Source organism: Astatotilapia calliptera, chromosome 12, assembly GCF_900246225.1.
Source record: "Astatotilapia calliptera chromosome 12, fAstCal1.2, whole genome shotgun sequence".
NCBI lineage: Eukaryota > Metazoa > Chordata > Actinopteri > Cichliformes > Cichlidae > Astatotilapia > Astatotilapia calliptera.
This window is the reverse complement of record NC_039313.1, coordinates 32,865,041-32,887,080: the sequence shown is the minus strand read 5'-3', so window position 1 is coordinate 32,887,080 and position 22,040 is coordinate 32,865,041. Positions and strand designations below refer to the sequence as shown.

Below are 22,040 nucleotides of genomic sequence, written 5' to 3'. Positions count from 1 at the left end.
TGCGACTGCATGTAATGAAACACATGTTATTTTCTTATGTTTTCCTGCTGAGTACTGAGCCAGTAAAACCCTTTTCTTCTCCCTTGTTTAGGATTTCTATGACTGAAGTCAAACATCACAGTAAACATTAATTCATGATAATCCTACAGGCTCGAATGCAAGAATAGACCTTATCAATCCAAACTGAGTTATACTGAACCTTGAAAATACTTTGATCAGTTAATATAGCTCATAATCTTGATTTAGAGAGTTTGTATAAATCTATGTTCTTCACGCGAAGCAACTGGAAAAGAAGCAGATTTTCTTACAGCAGTTCAGCTGTGAACTATAGGAAGGCGTTTTCTAATTTCCTTTCTTAACAAAGGAAAGTGAACCTCGGGTCACGTCACTCAGTTAGGAATCTTTCTTAGCAAAATGGACTGTGGGAACCTAATAAAGAAATTATCACAGTGCATAATAGAGTTATCTCTATCATTTTGTGATGTGTGATTATACAGATAGCAAAGAAATAAATATATAAAGGTCCCAGATGGGAACTTAGTAAAGTCCGGTGGTTTCTCTTCGGATTGTATTTTATGTAACGCCGTATGGCGGATTCAAACTTGACTAGCATTACTGCTAATCAGTTGTAGTTTTTTGTGTTTCGCGATGCCTTCTGAAAGTCTACGATGGGAAACTTTACAGGCCTTAAAAAATTCACCAAAGGGGAAAATCTCCTTCGACCCATTCTGGTTGGAAAGGGGAGAGGTGAGTTGCCGCCAGGTAGCTAAAAAAAAACAACTAGAGCTAGCTAAACGGTAGCTAGTTAAAGTTAGCACGCTACGCTTGTTTAGAATAATCACTACAAGGGTGGATTTTATTCAAAGTGACAATTTAATCATTTAGATCAGGCAGTAAGACGTCAGCTCGGAAGCTAATCAATAAACAGTGGTTGAAAACAAAGTGTTAAGAGGCATTTACGCAAATAACGTAGTATAGTTGCGTACTTTTTTTATTTTTAATCTTCAGACATCCTTTTATGGATTTTCATCAAATGACTACTTTTATTGCTACTTTTATTTGACAGATAACTAATGTGACTTCGTGACTTCCGTTTATAAACTGTGAAGTATCTATCTATCTATCTATCTATCTATCTATCTATCTATCTATCTATCTATCTATCTCGCAAAGACCAGTAGGACTTTCTTTGAAAGGTTTTTATTCTATTTTTTTTTTTTTTTAAAGACCAAAGTTGATTTTTATGGCGCTTTTCGAGTTTGGGAGGCTGAATTCCATTTTCGGTTCCAGATTTTCACACAAGGGCAGTGGACAATGGTCAACTATAATCCCGCTCTTCTTGTTTGCGGTGGTGACATGCAGGCTGTCAGATGAGGTCAGGCAAGAGTCTGTATACACTGTGAGGTTCAGGGATGACATTGTGAGGCTAGTGAGGAGGGAGTAGGTGGCGATATAGGGAAAAGGAATGTGTGTGTTTGAGAAGGAGACTGGTGCAACAGTGAGGATGTAAGGAGCAGAGGTAGTGAAGGTAGAGGACTTTAAACCATCCAAAGAAATGGACAGCACACAAGAAAGGGGAGGCAGGGGACGAGTGTCAGGGGTGATTTGAAACAGATTTCTGTTGTTGAACTCCATGTTTATAAAAGCAGAGGTATGAACTCACTGATTCCTCATGAAGGTGTTACATGGAAAATCCAGTGTGTTTGTTTTTGTTTTGTTAAAATCATTTCAGGCTTTAAGAAGTCCTACTTTCTGAAAGGATATGGCAACATAAGTGATGCATACAGTTTCTGTGTATAAACCATCTGTAAACGAAGCCCGCTTGTGTTCTTGTAGCCTCTTTTAGCAGGTTGTAAAGACTCCCCAAGCTTGTCTCCAATCGCTGGTGTCATATTGGAGCGTCTCAGCTCGGCTCCCCTGCAGAAGTCATCATCCTTCCTGGGCTCCAGATCCGGAGACTCCAGCCCTGTTCTCTCAGAAGTCTCTATTTCTTCTACCGGATCTGTCGCCGATGTCAGCGCCAGGACAGCTGCATTTTCTGCAGCAGCGTCTGTAAAGAATGAGCGAGAACAGGCAAGTCCTCAATGTCTCTCTTATGTGTCATGTTGTAAAACAGTTTTCCAATTTAACTGAATATCTGACCCTGATGGTTTTTGCTTTGTTTTTTCCTCATGCTGATGCTCTGTAGAGTCTTAGTGATAAGGTGAAGGATGAAAGTCCAGAGGCAGATGTCAGTGGAGTTTCCAGTCCTACGTCACTTCCTGCCATTTCCCTCCTGTCTCCCAAAGCCATGGAGATGGCTGGCTGTATCATCAAAGTTCAGGAGGAGCATCGAGAAAAGGCTAAGGTTCAAGTTTTTGACAGTGTTTTTTTATTTTAATTTTTTTTTACTGAAAAACAGCTTAACAGTGATCATCTTTTTTTTTTACATTTAATTTTATTTGCAAACCTAACTTCAAATGTTTTTTTTTTTTGTTGTTGTTTTTTTTTTTTTTTTAACTCTTATGATTTTTGTCAGTAGCAACTTGTTTTATTGTATTTATTTTAGTTTGTTTGCTTTCAGCTTTTGTTTTTAGAAACTAACATGTAATCTAAACATATGAATATGTTCAGGATTTCCAGTTACAGTTTATGGAAAAGCATGTAATGTTAGACGCTTACACATTACTGGAAATGGGTCTAAACTTCTTCATACTAACCTCTGCTGGCTTGCTGATCAGAGTTATATATTTTGCATGTTGACCCCTGCGTACTATATACTTGGTAAGGGTCTCACCAAACTGTCTTCTATCTATCGACTCAGTTGGCCCTCAGGGTGCGGCAGGAGATGCAGGAGAAGCTCGTAGCGGCGGTTGCGAGCGCCGAGTCAGAGCAGCTGAAACGCTTTGAGGAGCTCATGGAGCTGAAGCAGAGGCAGGAGTACCAGAGTATGAGGGACATGATGGAAAGAGAGTAAGGGAAATCATGACTCATTCGAAATGATTAAAATGCTTAAAAATGTCTGAAACGTTACATGCGATTAAACACCTGGTCTGGTTTTCCACTTCCTGTACTGCAGAACGAAGGAGAGCATCGGGCGTCAAGAGAAGCTGAAGGAGGAGCAGCGGCGTAGAATAACGGTACGTGGAAAGTTCAGGAAACGTGAAGCTTAAACCCCTGTTTGTCAAGTTGTTTACTGAAGTCTTTAATTTTTCTTGTTAACCTTACAAAAATTGTGCATGTTTCAAAGTGTGAAACAGATTGTGAGATGCTGGATGTGCAGAGCTCTGCAGCAGGAGAAGTAGATGCTCTTTATTTTTGGTAGTCTGCGGTAGTAATGATCTCCTGCACATACAGGGGCATTTCTTGTGCTCAGTGGGGTAGAAAAAGTTATCTCGTTCCTGTGCTGTTCATGCTTTTTGTTTGTCCGTCAGCTCGTCAACCTACGGCTGAGGGAGGCAGAGCAGCAGCGTCTTCGGGAGGCAGAACTCGAGAGGCAAAGGCAGGCGGAGGGCAGGGAGAGACTGCGTAGCCTCAACAGCATCCAGGAGGAGATCCTGCAGCTCAACCAGCTGCTTGAGCCCTCCACCCAGACCAAGACGGACCTCCCACCGGCCAGCCTCAGCTCCTACAGCACCCGAGGGAACCAGCTGTGCTCCCAGGTGTCGGAGGTGGTGCGAAAGACTGCAGAGGTCGGTTTACATCGAGATTTTTAAGGTTTATGCTCCTCCTAATTTCTGCTTGTACTCATGAAATGCGTGTGTTCTGCCTATTTCAGGGCAACTTCCCCAGCTTGGAGGACATGACTGTGGCAGAGCGAGCCCTGCACGAGATGAGAGCGCTTATTCGGCTGATGCAGGAGGAAGCGGCCAATGTTCGAGAGAAGAAAAAGAAGGAGCAAGAGCAGGAGGAGGAGCGCAGGAAACAGGCGGAGCTGCTGGCGAAGCAGGAGGGGGAGAAGAAGGCGGCACAGCTGGCCAAAGAGAAGGCACAGAGGAAAGGTGATGAAGGAGAAGGCTTAGCTGCGTCATGCATCTGTACAGCTGGAGGTGTTGTCAGCAGCTTGTGCACAAAACAAAACATCCTGTTTGCATAAAATAATTTGGAGAATAAATATAGACCAAAGTATGGATTTTGACTAATTTATTTATTTACCCCCCCTTATCCAGATATATTGCTGAGTGTTTTCACCATTTCATACTGAACCTCTTCCTGCAGGGTTGCAGAACAGCGCTGAAGACGTCACGCTGAAGTGGTACAAGGATCTGCAGGAGGCGGCCTCTCGGTGCGCTCAGTCCTTCGAACAGCTCAGCTCTGCAAAAGACGGACAGGTGGGTTTGTTCACATTCAGATGAAAGACTTTGAGATGACGGAGGAAGGACTGTGACATTCTTAAAGGTTTTTACCTACAAAGGTCCCAACAAAGACCATTCCAGCAATATTTTAATTTAATAGATTAATTCTTTAAGTAGTGAATCCATTAATCCATAATTTATGAAATGATGGACTTGGTTGATGGTTTCTGTGTCTGTGTAGGCTTTTACTTTAGGATCTGGACTTTGAACTAGGAATTATTTAAGTGATGACCTTAAAGATCTCAGTCCTGGTTCATGTATCATTACTGGTGCAAATGAGAAATGTTTTAACACCGCAGGTCACTGAATTCTCAGGGACATCGAAAGGAAATTTCGTCCTCTTTTAATAACTCTGTGACTGGCCTCTTTCCATTGTTCTCAAAGCATGTTTCCATGTTTGATATGAGGGGTTCCCACCTGACCCACTCAGCTGAAAAGTATTAAAGACAGCATTTGGTCATTAAAAATTCAAATTTAGCTTTGACACTGAGTGTTATCTGAGTTATAGGCTCACCAATTACCCAAGGACCAAAACTGCCAAAATAAATACAAAAAAGAAAGTAAAAAATATATACTGTTGCAATTCAATTAGTTCACATAAATATTTGTATAATGAATTCATAAAATTGATTTCTTTCATTTGTTATTTGCCCCCTGTTGTGGCACTCCTTGGACACAGCACTCTGTTGTTCAAAGTCTAGAGAGCTGTTTGTCCTTGAATAAATAAATAAAATGGAATAAAATAAAAATATTTATCAAATTATAAATAAAATAAAAATAAATAAATGCACAGAGGTTAAATTGAAAGGGAAGGAAAAATAAATAAAATGAATTAATAAATAGCAAAATTTACATGGGAATGGGGGAAAAAAAAAGATGCTAAAACTGAAAAGTACACGTAATAAAATTACTGAATTACATTCGGAGGATTTAATAGTATAGATTTTTATTTATTTATTTTTTAATATATAATTACTCAACTTATAATATAATAAGTTGGGTTATTTATTTTTTAATAATAATTATAATAATTATTATTATTATTTTGGCTACCATTTTCGAGCCGTAATAACTTTATCATAGGAGCTGATGGTGTGAAATCATCTCAGTTTGAAAACTTCATTTAATTCTTTCATTAAAACATTTTTAAAAAGCAGCTCAAACACAAGCTGACACACACGAAACGTCTTCACTGTCTGTTTATGACTCGAGTGGTTTAATTTCTCCCAGACAAAGAAACTGAAGCTGGAGCTCCAGAAAGCTGCCACCATCCCTGTCAGTCAGATCGCCAGCAACTCCGGATCGCAGCTCCGAGAAATCTTCGACAAGATCGACAAGCTTCTGTCGGGACGGCCGGTCGTGTCTGGGGGGAAATCGGTATCCACCTCACAACATCCGCAGGGTCTCGATTTCGCCAGCTACAAACTGGCGGAGAAGTTTGTGGTGAGCGTGCGCACAAAACGAATGATTCGACACAGAAGTCTGTTTTTGTTTGTTTGTGAAGTAATCCTTTGTTAATTTGATATATTTTGTAGTATTTGTATAAGCAAGAAGAAGCTGTGATTTTTCAATTATTATTTTTTTAATATCTTTTATTTATTTATATTTTGGCTGTGTAGAAACAAGGAGAGGAGGAAGTGGCGTCTCACCACGAAGCGGCCTTCCCCATCGCCGTGGTGGCTTCTGGAGTCTGGGAGCTGCACCCTCAGGTGGGAGACCTCATCCTCGCCCACCTGCACAAGAAATGCCCCTATGCAATCCCTCACTACCCTCCGATGAAGGAGGGCACGCCCGTGGATGAATACCAGAGGATTCTTGGTTACCGTGTAGACGACTCTGGGGTCGAAGGTCAGGACAGTTTCTTGAAGAGGATGTCCGGGATGATTCGCCTCTACGCCGCCATCATCCAGCTGAAGTGGCCCTACAGCTCCAAACAAGGGGTAAAAACGGTCCCGCTTCCTGCTTTTATAATGTCAAACAAGCAAAACTTCAGACTGAGGAGGCAGAGATTTCTTCCTGATTCTTATTAGGAAACGAGAAAGACTAAAGACGCAGTTTGAAAAAACAAACAAATAACGGGGGAAGAGAAGATATATTATTTCTGTGCATCGAGGAGGTTTTCAGGAGAATTGATTGGTCTCAATCATTGGGCGTAACTTACTCTGGAGCATCTTAGTTACCATGGCAATGAATTGTCCAAGGCTAAACCTAAAGTTGCCTATAATGTCTAAAAGTCCCTCACTTTTTCAAAAATGTAGTTATTTATTTTTTTGTTTCAGCCCGTTCCTCATGGTCTGAACCACGGCTGGCGTTGGTTGGCTCAGATGCTCAACATGGAGCCTCTGGCAGACGTCACAGCGACTCTGCTGTTTGACTTTCTAGAGGTGAGTCTGGACACATCCTGCACATTATCAGGTGTGTTTGTTGCTTCAAACAATCAGCGGCTTGCATTACCGGCCCATGAACCATGAAAAAGTGTCAGGTGAAATGACCACAGTCCCTGAAACTCTTTAAACCTAAATCTAAACTTCAGTTTCTTTGTCGCTGAAAGCAGCTGTGGATAACTCCTGAGCGTTGTTTCCTTCAGGTTTGTGGGAACGCTCTGATGAACCAGTATCGGAGCCAGTTCTGGAAGCTCATCCTGCTACTGAAAGAGGAATACTTCCCCAGGTAGAAAGCACGTTTTAACAGTAAACATTTCACCTGCAGCAGTCATGTGAGAGGTTTAACCTAGAAGTGTTCCTGTGCAGGATTGAAGCGGTGACCAGCAGTGGACAGATGGGCTCAGTCATCAGACTCAAACAGTTCCTGGAGGTATGTGACCCCCCCCGACATGTTGTGAAGGTTTGGATGTTAGCTCAATGAATCCTTAAAACAGACATGTGCAGACTGTAAAGGAATTTATGAGTACGTGAGTGAATCCCAAGCAGTCTCTGCTCTTCCAAATAAAAAGATTGATAACACTGATGAAAAGTGACTCCTGCTAGTTCTCTGGTACCACGATTGCATCCGAGAGGAGGGAAATGGTAAATGGCCTGTATTTGTATAGTGCTTTACACATCCAGTCATCCACACATTCACACACTGGTGATGGCAGCTACATTGTAGCCACAGCTGCCCTGGGGCGCACTGACAGAGGCGAGGCTGCCGGACACTGGCGCCACCGGGCCCTCTGACCACCACCAGTAGGCAACGGGTGAAGTGTCTCGCCCAAGGACACAACGACCGAAACTTTCCAAGCCGGGGCTCGAACCGGCAACCTTCAGATTATAAGGCGACCTCCCAACTCTTGAGCCACGATCGAAAGTGGACATACTTGACAAAGGAGGTTTAATATGGAGCTGCCACGCATGAGGATAAGGGGAAGACTACAGAGGCGGTTCATGGGTGTATTGTGACATGCAGAGGATGGTGGGATGCTGTGAGATGAAGGCAGATGAGCAGGTGTCAGTTTGTAGTTATTTAAAGAGAGGGCTTTTCAGTGTACACAAACACGTTCCTGTGCAGTCCTCTGGGAAACGCAACAGGGAAGGGAGCGGCAGGAAAACATGGAAAAGCATCAAATAAACATCCAGCTTGAAAACTGCAGACAGTATCTGCAGTGGAGACGTTGTTTTTATGGTCTGCTTCACTTCAGCTCTTCTTCTTTTTTCTTTTTCTTTTTTTTAATGTTTTTTTGCCGATATTAGATGGTCGAGAGTGAAGGGAAAATATTCAGTAAAGTTCCTCGGGTCAGATTCACACCCTGGCCACTCTGGCATATGGTCGCCTGCTCACCCCGTGAGCTAAACTGGTTCCCTCATTTTAGCTCTTTGCGTGTTTTAACTTCACTCTACTCCACGGCGAGCTGATGGACCGACAACGGCACAAATGAGAGTAGCCACCAGACCAGTTGACTCATACTGCGGACACAGCCTCCATCAACAGACGCTCTCTGCGGGTAGACGGGCTGTCCGAGGCTCCCTGCGGTTTTCCAAGGCACTGCCAGCGAGAACCATGCTGAGCCCTTCGGTCATCACAGGTCTGCAGCCATGAAGCTGCGACTGAGCGAACAAACCACACGATGGTTAGAAAATGCTTCAACAACAGCAGTGCTCATTACTGTAATCTATATAAAAAAACAAAACAGTAAGAGTTTAATAAGCTGTTTGGTAAATGTGAAATTTAACTGGCAAATAAAGGGAAGCGTCTGAAACTAAACCTGCAGATTAACGGCTTTAATATCGATCTGCTGTAAACCCAGAGAGAAATATTTCCTTCCCTGATAAAACTCTGTAATTCCATGCTTGGGTTTTTTCTCCTTCTTGCACCTCCTATAATTCAAACTGCTGAATTATTCAGAAATAAAATTAAATAAAGGCCAAAAAGAAGTTGATTTACAATTCAAAGTGCTGCATGGCAAACAGTAAAACAGTTGGGGGGTAAATAATGATTGTAAAACAAAAGGGAACATAATTAAAACCGGTGTACTGTTTACAGAAACGGGTGTGAAGTAGATCTCGTCTGGATTATGAGGAGTGTTTACAGACTGGTGGCCTAATCTACTTGAGCACTTAAAAGTGAAGCTATAGAAAAGGTTTGACTTCAGCTACAAGTCTTATTTTAGAGACTCTGACTTTGAAAGCAGACGGAGCAAAAATGGCACAGATTTGAGAAATTCTGTAATATTTGAACTGAACTGGGTGACGCTGAGCTGGATTAAAACTTTGGAATTAAGTTGTATTCTCACTGAGCTGAGTTTAAACATCAGCTCAACATTTTAAGGGGCTTAATGATGAGATGCTGTCTGTTATTACACACAGTACCAGTGCAGTGTTATGCTTTTATTGAAATGATTGTTTTTGTGTTTTATCTCAGACATCGCTGCAGAGACGACAGATCAGTCCGCCCAGAGGCCAGCTGGGCTCCGGGTTCTGGAGGTCTTGACCGATGAGGACCTGCGCTGGGTGACGACGCCATTGTAGGACTGAGTCAGGCAGAAATAAATTGAGAGCATCTGTGAGTGGAAAGAGGGGAAAAAGTTGTCCTGTGGTTTTAGTTTTTATCTAAATGAGCACACTGACGTCACACACTGACGTCACACACTGACGTCACACACTGACGACACACACTGGAAGCCTCACGAGTCCTCTGCGTTTGTGAGGTCACATTTTTGAGGTCACATCTGCTTCTGCTGACCTGAAGCAGACCTGTAGACACCTGTGGGGTACTTTTAACCTTAACTTCATTGGCTGCTTTTCTGCTGAAATTCTTGAGCTTTTCTTAAGGGTTGTGTTTTTGTTTTTTTTGTTTTTTTTAATTCCCAGGTGTGTCGAGTGATTCCTCCTAAAGAGAGATGCTTTCACAGCCTTAACTTTCACGTTAAATTATTTTGCTGATTCAGATAATAATTTTTAATAGTTTACCTTCTTGTTTTTCTCCTTTTTGTGGCACAAAAACAGCAAAATCTCTATTACAAAAATAACTGACCAGTTTTAAAGTGTTTCAGCTGCGCAGACACCGGCGAATGTCGTCTTATTTGTCGATACTTCGGTGCATTTCCACCATTGCTGCTCACGCGTCTATCGCCTTACTCACGCAGAGTCTGTGTAGGCAGCTGGCAACATTTGATCATTCAGATCTCTGACATACTGGAACAAAATGTGGTGAGATTGATTAATAAAAACTGGATTAAAAGCTACTGAAATCAGAAAGTGAAACAAAATTATTTGTCGATGAAGTAAAAATCAAATGATTGATGCTTTTAAAGGTTCTTCTTGAAAATCCCTCTGTTTTTAAAAATGCTTTAAAACCTTCCAAAATTGAAGCTACCAGCAGAACTGCTTTGACTTTATCATACTTTATTTTAGAGATGAAGAGAGATCTGCTGAAGTTAAACTCAGGCTGGGTTCTAATGCTGTGCAGTATCAATTTTATACCACCAGATGGTGCAGTGAGTAAGTTTAACCTTTATTTAACCAGGTAAACACAGCCTGACAAAAGGCAAAGCTTGTAGAGGAAATGGATAAAATAATAAAAGAGCAGCCGCACACGTCTCTAAACACTTCAGCAACGCTGCTGGTAAAATGCTGCCCCCTGGTGGTGAGGGGTTTAGATCCTGCAGAGGGCAAATTACAAAAATTACCTTTAAAGGCTGCTCTGTTAACATCCGACCTGAAGAAGCAGATTCGGGTCATCTGCTCAGGTGGCCAGATGTGCCTGCTTTGATTTCTGAGTGGAGTAAAACATGAGAAAATGAGGACGTGTTGATTTTAATGCGTCCAAGTCAGTGAGGTTTCCAGTGTCGTCGTTTTGTTTACAGCTCTCAACATAAGTTTCATCATCCTGAAGAGAGAGAAGCTGCTTACTTGCAACGTTTTAGCAGAGCAGGTAGAAATCTGTTTATTCAGCCTTAATATTTTCTGTTCAAATCAAATTGTGTCAAATGATTTGGACTTTTTATTTATTTTTTCACTGTGTGGAGCAAAAATTCATGGTTTGAAGTGTTGTTTTAAATCATTGTCCATGAGAGAAACCAAAGGTTTGATCCAGAAATGATCGCAGACTGTTTTGTAAAGTGAAACTCAAAGTGATTGTTTTCTGAATGTGATGAAGAATAAACAAATGTATTGGTACCAGAATTAGTGCAGTCTACAGTTGTTGAAAATGTGCAAACTAAATGAAATAAAATCAATCAACACTTAGTGGAAAATTTCCCTTTTGGATTTCTTGCTTTTGCTCATCGCGTTGTAGAAGTCTGTCACATTATTATTGTTATTTTTTTGCTTTAATCTTCTAAAATCAGATTATTTGGGGCTTGTTCTGTGTATTTTAAACTGTCTGACATGACATTTTGAGCAAATTTGCAATGTACAGCTGTCAGAAGTTTATATGCACTGATGAAGATGAATGAATGCAATTTGGGGCTTTGATTTCTGGAAGGAATGTGCAGCTTGTCTTCTCACACAAGATCAAAACTGTAGATGTTATTTTACTATTTCTCTGAGAGATGTGGTCTTTGTATCTTAGCTTCCATTTAACTGAACCTCTTCAAACATGGCAGCTGTGTTTCAGAGGGTTACAGTATGTTTACTGCCAAGTTTGAGGTCATTTGGATGAACTGTTCTTATATTTTGGCTAAAGGTTGTCTGTTTGCAGTGTTTTATCTGCAGTGACTGCTCCCTGCCCCACTTTGCATGTAGGGGGCTCGACATGTTTGTCTTCACAAAGATCCAAGACCTGCTGTCATGTGTAGTTTGGAGATGGTGGCACTATGGAAAAGAGCCGAGCACAGCTGAAGATGCTTAGATTTTCACTGGGAGTGACCAGGATCAGAAATAAGTATTTCGGAGGCCGGGCAGTTTGGATGAGTGCAGAGGAACAATGGTGGATATACCTTCTCGAGAGACGATTCATAGATTTAGTGAAGGACATGCAGACGGTTGACGTGACAGAAAAGGTTGCTAGGATGGGTTGAGATGGAAGCCAATATGGCGAGCCCAAAAGGAACGCCAGAAGACAAAGTGAAGGTGCTGACACAGAGGAATAGTCTAAGATTTAGGGTTTCCAGGAAGGCCTTCATAGGGGGACATGGTCCTAAAAGGACCTTAATTCCTTATGCTACAAATAAGATTTTAATTTGCATTAAAATGTCCTGAAACAATTTTTCGTAAGATTTTAAATGCCTAAAGTAGATGAAGTGAGACTGAAGTGTAATTCAGTAAAAACTGGTATTCAAACATGTGGCTTAACCCTTTAAACTCTAACCTAATTTACCCCTTAAACCAGGGATGGGGAACTCCAGGCCTCAATGGCCGGTGTCCTGCAGGTTTTAGATGTGTCCTTGATCCAACACAGCTGGTTTAAATGGCTAAATTGTCTCCTCAACATGTCTTGAAGTTCTCCAGAGGCCTGGTAATGAACTAATCATTTGATTCAGGTGTGTTGGCCCAGGGTGAGATCTAAAGCCTGCAGGACACCGGCCCTTGTGCTGCGGGTTTTAGATCAGAAACACACATTTTTATAAAACTGTAACACATTAACTGCACCAACATGTGGTTTAAAAAGAGACAACCTTCATGTTTACCTTTTTTATTTGACCTTTTTACATCTATGCACACGGAGTCGTTTTTATTACAGTTACTTCAGCTGCGGCTGAAATATTGCATATTAAACACATTCGGTGCCAGCTCGATGATTATTCGTACATTTTTTACCCAAACAGTCGCAGAACATATCGATTCGTCATGGCTTGACCGACACTGCATCAGAGGAACAATCATCTGAAATAAATACAGAGAACATGAACCGTTTTTCCACACAAAGCTGCAGAAACGAGCCTCAGACTCTGCAGTCCTGAGCACAGACGATTTTGATTTCCAAGATTTTCCCATGTGAGATAAGTAGGCGTAAAACTCTAGCTCAGAAATAAACAGTGTTACAAGAAATCATTTATACAGCCAGTTTCTAAATTCCTATGTTCAAAAGGACAAACCAGCGTAGGGAACAATCACGTCTTTCCTTCACACACCAGTCTCGACCTGGAAATCAGTTTAATTTTGTTCATAGCCACACTGTAGACTGCCTGATGAATGAGAATGGAAAAAACCTAAAGTAATTCAAAAATATGTGGATGAAGAAGACTAGCTGCATGAATATGTGCAGATTTCTCCTTTAACCGTACTCTGAAGATGTGACTTTTCTGTTCCTTAAAAATAACAAAACAAGATCAAGTGTTTCAGTGATATTGTTGTTGCAGTTCGTCTATTTCACCACTAGAGGCCAGTAAAAATGACAGACCTTTAAACGAGCAGATTTGATCCACAAAAGCAGCTCTGTTAATGATGGAGTCAATTAAAAACCCACTCACAAGAATTAACAGGTTCAGGAAGTTGAGTGACCACTACAAGACCTGGCGGTGGTCGTCTTCTGGTTGCCGTCCTTCAGGAGCTTTTACTGTTCAGTGTTTATAAGGCTCAGCGTTAAGACCCTCGTGGTTGAGCGTGGCGCTCTCCATGCGTCTGTACCAATATTTCACTTTGGTGTTCGCCATCATGTCATCAAATGCCTGCAGGCCCTCCATCACCCTCAGGACTCCAAACACTGACTGTAACAGAAGAGCACAGGTGCAAAGCCTGAAGATTAAAAATAACTTTTTTCCTAAAGTTTACTCACTGTTAAAATTGTGGCTGCTTGTATGAAACATGACCAGAGTTTCAAATAATTAGGCAATCCCTGTGAGCCAAAAGCTCAGGGACTGGTCGAAATGCCGTATTTCAGGGGTTTTTTCTGCTCTTGGATCTCTGTGATGTCATAAAGGAGTGGATATAATGGACTGTATACTAAGGATGGACATAGTGAAGCCATTTTGTCGTGTTTTTAAATTGGATGTTAGAATTGTGAGGTAGATCTACATGCTCATTGGCTAATGGTTGTCAGTCACACAGTAAAGTGTTCCATCCAGTGCTATCTGCCTGGTTTTGTTACATAAAGTAACTAAAATAAAAATACTAAAATTGTGTAATTAAAGTGTTACTTTTACAGTAACAATAAACATTATGCTTTAAAACAAGCACAAATACAAAGAGTAACTTTCTTGATGGCACTCACATTGATGTGAACACCAGCAAGAAAATGATCCTTTTGAACTACAGATGTTTAAAGGAAAGTACACACATTTTTTGTAAACGTAGAACAAACTGGGCACCAATGCAGCGCCTCCATCTGGGGGAGTGTAACCAAGTTATTTTTGTAACTGTCCTTTATAGATGGTCTGCAAACACATCACACACTGTGGCGAGCTCTCGCTTCTGGGGGTTAAGACTTAGTTTTAAAGTTATGTTAAGGGTTAACTTAGTGGTAAGAGGCTTGAGAGGGCAATAATGGGATTGAATGTCCTCACAATGTCAATCAAACCAACATGGATCAGCGTGTATGTAGGCCCCGCCCCCAACATGCAGCGTGTAGCAGGAGTAGTCACCCCAGGGGAAACGCTGATAACAGAAACCAACTTTTAGCCAAAATAAGATGAGAACAGCTCATCCACACAACATTAAACTTGTTACAGCACTTATTCAGCTCGTCAGCATCACACCTGCCGAGTTTAAGTAAGGTGGAGCAAATCAACAGCTGGAGATACACAACGAACAGGCACATGGACAAAATATTAGTAATCTAGACCTAAAATTTGTATTTGAGGCCATCAGTGCGTGTTTTCTAAAACATCTGCAGAACAAGATGTATTATTCAAGCACCTGCTGACCATTACAGAAAACGGGTTTAAGTTGCTTCAACACTGGCTTCACTTTTCAGACCTGAAAACTACCTCTTTCTATCTCTATCGGTCTGTGGTGAAGCTTTAATCAGGCTAATTTACGTACATTAAATTAGTAACAAGCCTAAGTTGGACCCTGGACCAAGCCTGAGCTGGACCTAAGCTGCGTTTCCTCACCAGGTCTGCCAGGTTGGGCTGATCTCCACCCATGAACTTCCTATTCTTGCCAATGGCTGCCACCCAGTCGTTGACAGCCTTGTAGAGATCCTCCCTGACGTCGTCCTGGAGATTGTGTCTGTTGGGTCAAAGGAGTGAAAATTAATACCTCACGTCCCCAAAAACCTTAAAATTACCAGAAACGCGATAGCCTGTTATCTAACACCACATACCGACTTTTCAGCCTTTTGGAGATGACAAACATGGCCGCAGCGCCAACATATTTGGCAAAGAAGCCTTCAAAAGTACCAAACTTGCCCTCACGTACGATATAGTCGAAGGAGGCCAGGGCCTCGTTGGTGGTTCGGTACACGTTGGGAGATATGAGGTGTACGAGCCAGTCGTCAGCCCACTGACGCCACTTCATCTCCTCTCTGAAATCAGAGCAGAAAACATTTACGATCCACAGAAAAGATGGAGTCGCGGTCTGATGCGGACCACATGACTTTAGTTTGCAGAAAACTCCACCACCACCACATTTTCATGCAGATTTAAGATTTTTCCTTCCAACAGATGCTCATCACACAGATCTTCATTAGAATGATGAAAACAGAAATCTCCCATTGCTAAAAGTAGAGGCTTCATATCAGCTGACCAATCACAAGCCTGAGAGCAATAATGCTCCACAGTCTTTGGGTTACACCCACGTGCTACCTTTCAAAATAAGAGTCCGCTAATAATTGCGTGTGAGAAACAGGGCTTGGCTTACTTCTGCATTTCCTTCTGTGGGTAAACTGCGACGGTCTCGCCCTCGCTCAGCATCAGCCAGTACTTGTTGTTGTACTCGATCACCTCCTTCCCCCTGTCATTCACCGACTTCATCTCCGGGTAGCAGCGAAGGATGTCGGACATGCTCTTCTTCCTGCAAAAAAACCCCAAAGGTAAAGATTTTTTGATGCCTCCAACTCATTTATCCAGGTGGATGAGCCCCACTAAGAACTGTTATGAAGAGAGAAACTATCCACTCTATTTTTTGACAATATATTTCTAGTGTACAGTTTGACCATTTAACACGGGGCATCTATAGTGACGTGCTCACTTTTGGATCCAGCCTCATGTGGCCACAAGAGGAACTACAGTTCCTCTTGTGGCCACACTGGCTTACTGATGCCATTTCAAGACAAGAACACTGAGCTGGATAAAAATCACATCCAAGTGTATTCCACACCAAAGGAAGTAAGAATGAAACATTAAATTATGTTTTTACAATTAGTATTAAATAACAACACACTTGCTGCAGTGGGTCACTTAACCCCCCCACAGAAATTTTACAAATGTTTTTCTTAAAATATTAACCCAAGCATCCAAACTGTGAGGTTTATTTAAATGTATTGCATTGTTACTTCTTTGGAAACCAAAATAAGAAACCCTGCCCTCAGAACACAAGACCAAGGATTTAACTAGTCGAATAACAATCAGCATATTTTCTAAATTCTAATATTTTCTCAGTAAAATATAGAAATAAACTTCACATATATCAAGTACAATAATAACATTATAATAACATTTTTTAATAACAAGACTTTTAAAATAGTTTTTTCTGCATTTTAGTTTTAATGCTCTGATCAGGGTGGGATGTATTTGAACCACAGAGTTTCCCACCTGAGATTTTATAGATTTTACACTATCAAATTATTTCTCAGAGCTTTATTCGAAGTGATTAACAGAAAATCTAAACAAAATTCCTCATGAAATAACAAGTGAAGGAAGTCACAACTTACTTGTTGACTAAATAGGTCTTGAGCGAGCTGATGATGACAGACGAGTCATTCAGTTGCTGCAGATTTAAAAAAAAGGAAATAGAGCAGGACATGAAGGGTTTCACAGGAAAAACCGGCACATTTTTTAGGTACTTAATTAGAGACTGGACAAAGGTTTCTCTTCTTTTTTTTGCGGACATGCTTTTCTTTATTTTCTGTCATACAAATTCTGTGAGTAAGTGACTCCTGTGAGCCAGAAGCCCAGTCTTCAGACTGCTCTTAGTGTTGGGATTTTAAGACAATATCCTTAAAATAATATAAAATATATAAATTGTGGTGAGTGAGGGTTATGAAGGCATGCCAGAAATTAAAATCTGTCTGAATGTTTGACAAAAACATAACAAGTCTTAACTTTGTTCTCTCAACAGTGCCCCCCCTCTCAAAGATTTAAGATGACATCAAATGTCTTACCACCTCACCATCCACCATCAGGATGGGCACCTTTCTGTAGGTAGACCACTTAATCTCCTTCCTCATCACCGGGTTCACCTCCACGATCTCATACGGCAGCCCGTGGTAGTCCAGGAAGGCTCGCACCTTGCTGCAAAACGGGCAGGTCTTGTACTGGTACAGGGTCAGCTTCAGACTGCCACCTGGAGCCTGGAAGGAGGCAGCAGAGGAAAGGAGAGCGCTATGAGGCTAAAGTATGTGGACACTTAAGAGCTGCCACCCCCAGCTTGGCAAAGGGCTGCTAAAAAGAATGCAAGCTTATTTTTCTGTCCATCTTTTATACTGTCTATGGATCTGAAAGAACTAATACTACTCCACAACAGGCTAATGGAAGCTGGCCAATCAAAAGAAAGTGGGCTTTTAATAAGGGGTGTGGGGCAGGAGGTGTTTAAAGAGGCAGGACCTGAATATAGCTACTGAGGGGGAGCATGAGAGACAAGTATGAGATAAGGATAATTATGAACTGTGAATTATGCAAAGCTAGTGGTGCTTGATAAGGTGATAATACTGCTTATAAATGCTAAGTTAAACCTGCAACACATTGCAGGTGGGTGAATAGAATACCTTTTATTATCACTATACACATGTACAATGAGATACAGAGCGTCTCCTACTCAGTGCAGGTGTGTGGGAAAGAAAGGAGGGTGAGGTGCACAATTCTGCGACACTAATAAATATATATATGTAAAAAAAAAAAAAAAAAATTATATATATATATATATATATATATATATATATATATATATATATATATAACCATGTGCAAGAACACCTCAAGGCTTCAAGAGCAAACGTTTGTGAAGCACAGTGACTGCAAAGGTTTATTGCTGATGGCTATTACAGCTGTGCACGTACAGATAAAGGGGATCCAGGCCCAGAGTTTGGAAACGTTTGCAGACACACAGACAGCAGTGATCCACAGCATTTCTCCAGCCACTAACACACCGTAAAGCAGACCGCCTGTAGTTCATACAGAGCAGATCCAGTAAAAGCAAAACGTTACAGACAAATCTGTAAACTTAATTTTAAAACTAAACAACAGCGCATTTTGAAAGCTTTTATTGTGTTTCTACTCCAGTAGAAACACAATAAAAGGCAGTATTCAGAAGAAGTGGCAGATGTCCGCAGCCGCTGGGGTCTGACAAGTGACCCGGGCTGCACACACCTCAGGCAGGTGAGCTTACTGCAGGCAGACGGTGATGATCAAAGACACCCACTTACCTCACTGACCTTCCTCTCCTCCTCGGCCAGGTGCTGCTGGACGGACAGCTTCACAGTCTGATATAAACCCAAACCTCCACCCAGCAGGAAGGCGCAGCCCAGCACCCTGCCTCCCCCTTGGCGCACACCGGAGAGCAGTTTGGACCGGAACCCCGCTCCGCCGGTGCCGTACGCCCTCCTGGATCCGTGCGCGCCCACATTCCCCAGCAGGTAGGAGAAGGCGCCGGACCGACGGGCTGCTGGAGACTCCAGAAAAGACAAGCCGACCTTAGTGAGTGTTCTGGCGCAGGAGGCTGCCATGTTGGCTTTACATAAAGTCCCAGAATGCACCACGAGGGATAGGGTTTGGGCGCCCTGAGCTGAGCCCGTCAGGGTGTGTGCCGCCCCCAGTGGCGCGCAAAGGCAAAACCTGAGAAAAGGTGCAATGAAAAGGGAACCAAGGGGGTAAAAAGACATCAAATAGATGCAAAACCGCTAAATGATGAACAGAGAAAGGCAAAATCACCACAAAGAGATATAAAATAACTGTAAAGAGACAAAAACAAACAAACAAGCAGATAAAGTTAGAGAGGTCAGGTTGAGATGGTTTGGACATGTGCAGATGAAAGATGGTAACTTTACTAGATAAATGATGTTAAATGTGGAGCTGTAAGACAGGAGAAAAAGAGGAACACCCCAGAGGAGGTTCATGGGTGTAGTGCAGAGGGCACGCAGAAGAAGATGCTGGGAATAGGGATAGGGTGAGATGGAGACAGATACAGATGTAAAACCAAGAGATGCAAACATGACATCATCACAGACCTCAGAGGACTACAAAGACCTGCAAATTACAGCTACATGGAAAACAACAGGATGCGAAACCGCCATAAAGAGATGCTAAAAATAACCAAGTGGAGACTAAGAGTCCCTGCAAAGATGGAAACAATAATTAAATTGTAAAAGCAACCATAAAGAACATAAAACAGACACAAATAGATGCAAAATGATCTAAAACTGATACTGAATAACAATAGCAAAGAGATACCTTTTTGTCTTTTTATTTTGTTTTGCTAATATTCACATTATTCCTCATTCACCTTTGTTTTACTGAGCTGAATGTTTTTGTTTTTTGTGTGTGTTGTAGCTGCTTTATGACAGGATTTTTCTCAACTTTTGGAATAAATTAAGTATATATATTTCCAGACCTGTGGAATTATGTGGGATATCACATAAATTAAATTGAACTGAACAGTAAATAATATTGGACTTCTGACGACTTCTCTGCAGTTTTAACACAGACATCCACTGGCCAAGTTTGCCCCTTTAAAGGGCTATTTCCGGCCCTCGTGCCATAGGTTTTACACGGCTTTGTGTTTAGATCGTCGTTGTTAGTTTTGTTTTATTTTAAATAATTGATAAATGTGTTTTAAATGCAAAATATTTACATAATTGAACTGAATTGCACTGAATTGAATTGAGGTGTGTTCAGGAGCGCCTGTTTTGCCCTGGATGCGTCGGTCTACGTGTGGTGCATTCAGGAGCGTCGTTTTTCCGACTTTCTCTGTGATCGCAGCAGCAGCAGCAGAGGACCGTCCTGCTGCCCTGCTGAAAGCGGAGAATCCCCCTCAGCCAGCAGCGGCAGCAGTACTACCAGCATCATCCATTTTCACTGGTCGAGCCACATCGCATCCTTCTCCGCTCGGACTCTTCGCTCCGCTGGGATGCCGCCGTCGAGTAACGGCGGCAGGGATTCGCTCGGGAGCGCCTGAGCTGGAGGACACCGTCCCCGTGCGGTTTTTGGAGCGTGACTGGGATGAAGGCACGAGGAGACAAATAAAAATCTGATCATAGCCGGCTAACGCTAGCACGCTAACGTTAGCTGCCCGTTTTCCCCTCCCTGCTCACTGACCGATGTGTTTTCCTCCATGAATAAACACTCCTTTAATGCCCCCCCGCCTTTTTTTTTATTCTTGCGAAGACATGCTGAAGTCACCGAGGACATTTATCTCAAGGATAAAACATCGCAGGGGTCTCCTAACCTCCAAAGGGTAACGCCAGTTAGCCATTAGTACCTTTTATTTTTTTACATTTTTCTCGCTCGTCCGTGGAGATGCTGGCTGAGGAGGAGTGTGTCTAGCGCTGAAGCAGAACTCGCATGGATACTCACTCCATGAAGGTCATGATACTGAGAGAATGATCATGCTGGAAAAACAGGTAAGAAATCAGCACAGAGCCGTGAAGTCAGCGGGTTCGTATTTAAATGCACACCTGAGCTCATTTGCGTATCGTAATTAGGCTACATGGGGCGCGTGCTGCACCCCTGCCACAGCTGTGATCTGATAGAAGTAACGGGCTGTAAAGGCGAATTTATGCAGGTGATCAGCACATTTTTAATGATAATAATCCCCCCCCTCTCTCTTTCTCCCCGGCTTAAAGTCTGCCTCTCTCTGCCACTCTCTCTCCTGCTGCTCTTTAAGCCATAGACTGTATATAAAGATGTAAGACATAGCATTTACAATAATTAAATGTGTTTTTGATTTTGGGGGGATTAAATCGACAAGACATTATCAATGTTGTGAAGCTAGGGTTGCACGATTTTGAAATTTTAGGTCAATAAAGACATTTTGTAAAATAATTAGGACCTAAATCTGATCCCCCCAATCATTTATTTATTTATTTGTTTGTTTGTTTGTTGTTATTAATTCCCACTTGCGTGACTGGAAAGAATAGATCTGTACTATATTATTTGTTCGAGTCATCAGTAATTATGGTATGAAAAATTCTAAACATCTCACCTACCCAACTGAAATGGAATTTCTTCACAGATACAAAATTTTGTTATTGTTAAATTAGGTCCATGTTAACTCATTCACTGCCAGCCATTGGCAGTGAATGAGTTAAACCCATTGACTCATTCACTGCAATTGACGGCTATAGACGTCAATGGCAGTGAATGAGTTAAGTATGTTGAACCTGACACTTGGAAAAAAAATACAAACGGTGTATGTAATGTTGCATTTGCAGGGGGATGGTGAACATAATGTAGAAGACAAATCAAAATATAAAAACATTTAAAAAAAAACACATGTTAATATTTGATATATATATTATATATGTGCCAAGTTTTGTTCAGATTGGCCCACCTGGCACTTAAGACACATTATACCACATATCTTACAATCATTATAGTAGGATTAGGGATTCACCAACTGTGGAATCATAGATGAATACCAATGTTTTTTGACAGATATCGGGTTCTGATGCCGATATTTTTTTCAGTCCCTTTTGGTTTTGTTGATATTCAGGGTTACCCTTGTTTCTGGGAGGCAAATTAATTATAAACTATTAGGGATGCACCAAATTGTGAAATTCTGGCAGATACCAACAGGCAAAAATAATAATCCAAAGTATATCTAGTTGTGATGCCAACATTTTCTTTTCATTTTTTTATTAATATTTACATTCACCTCTGTTCTATGGAACAAATCTTATAAAATTTTAGGAAGTCACTGCTTGTTAAACAGGTCAATTCTAATAAATAATATCTGATGTTTTTTTCTTTGTTTTCTTGTTTTTTATTCCCTCCCATGTGCCTGGGAGAACAAATAAATCTTCATTATAAAATATTTGGGATGCGCTGATTGTGATTTCTGTGCAGATATTTTATTAAGCTCGTGGCGATACCAATGTATTTTTTCTTTCTTTTTTTTGTGTTATTTATGTTCGCTCTTGTTCCAGGTAAACAAACAAGCCCTCGTGCTGTAATGGGAATTTTTTGGCCAATACCAACATTTAAAATAACAGTTTGTCAGGCATCCGCTCCTGATG

The 22,040-nt window shown here is 41.5% G+C and overlaps 3 protein-coding genes across 4 annotated transcripts in view; 2 read left to right on the top strand and 1 right to left on the bottom strand.

Moving 5' to 3' along the window:
* Nucleotides 1–524: 524 nt before the first annotated feature.
* Nucleotides 525–11,025, top strand: gle1 (GLE1 RNA export mediator). Of its 2 annotated transcripts, XM_026186171.1 has the most exons (14): nt 525–747; nt 1,837–2,073; nt 2,189–2,347; nt 2,804–2,952; nt 3,059–3,119; nt 3,414–3,671; nt 3,758–3,980; nt 4,198–4,310; nt 5,565–5,777; nt 5,954–6,274; nt 6,614–6,718; nt 6,922–7,004; nt 7,085–7,148; nt 9,192–11,025. In XM_026186171.1, exons 1-14 carry the CDS (start codon nt 649–651, stop codon nt 9,258–9,260), a joined length of 2,154 nt encoding a protein of 717 aa, XP_026041956.1. In that variant the 5' UTR covers nt 525–648; the 3' UTR covers nt 9,261–11,025. The 2 variants fall into 2 exon arrangements, with proteins under 2 accessions (XP_026041956.1, XP_026041957.1); XM_026186172.1 differs by lacking the exons at nt 7,085–7,148; nt 9,192–11,025 and having other exon boundaries at nt 6,922–7,008.
* Nucleotides 11,026–12,388: 1,363 nt separating this feature from the next.
* Nucleotides 12,389–20,655, bottom strand: ptgesl (prostaglandin E synthase 2-like). Its single transcript, XM_026187510.1, has 8 exons — nt 20,380–20,655; nt 18,234–18,642; nt 16,974–17,162; nt 16,524–16,579; nt 15,512–15,664; nt 14,976–15,176; nt 14,764–14,881; nt 12,389–13,419 (listed from the first exon to the last, which is right to left on the bottom strand). Exons 1-8 carry the CDS (start codon nt 20,391–20,393, stop codon nt 13,273–13,275), a joined length of 1,287 nt encoding a protein of 428 aa, XP_026043295.1. The 5' UTR covers nt 20,394–20,655; the 3' UTR covers nt 12,389–13,272.
* LOC113033563 (ral guanine nucleotide dissociation stimulator) overlaps nt 20,271–22,040 on the top strand; it is a 56,298-nt gene continuing 54,528 nt past the window's right edge. Inside the window, exon 1 of the mRNA XM_026187508.1 lies at nt 20,271–20,426. Coding sequence (XP_026043293.1) covers nt 20,406–20,426 — 21 coding nt within the window. The 5' untranslated portion in view covers nt 20,271–20,405. The remainder of the gene's footprint in view (nt 20,427–22,040) is intronic.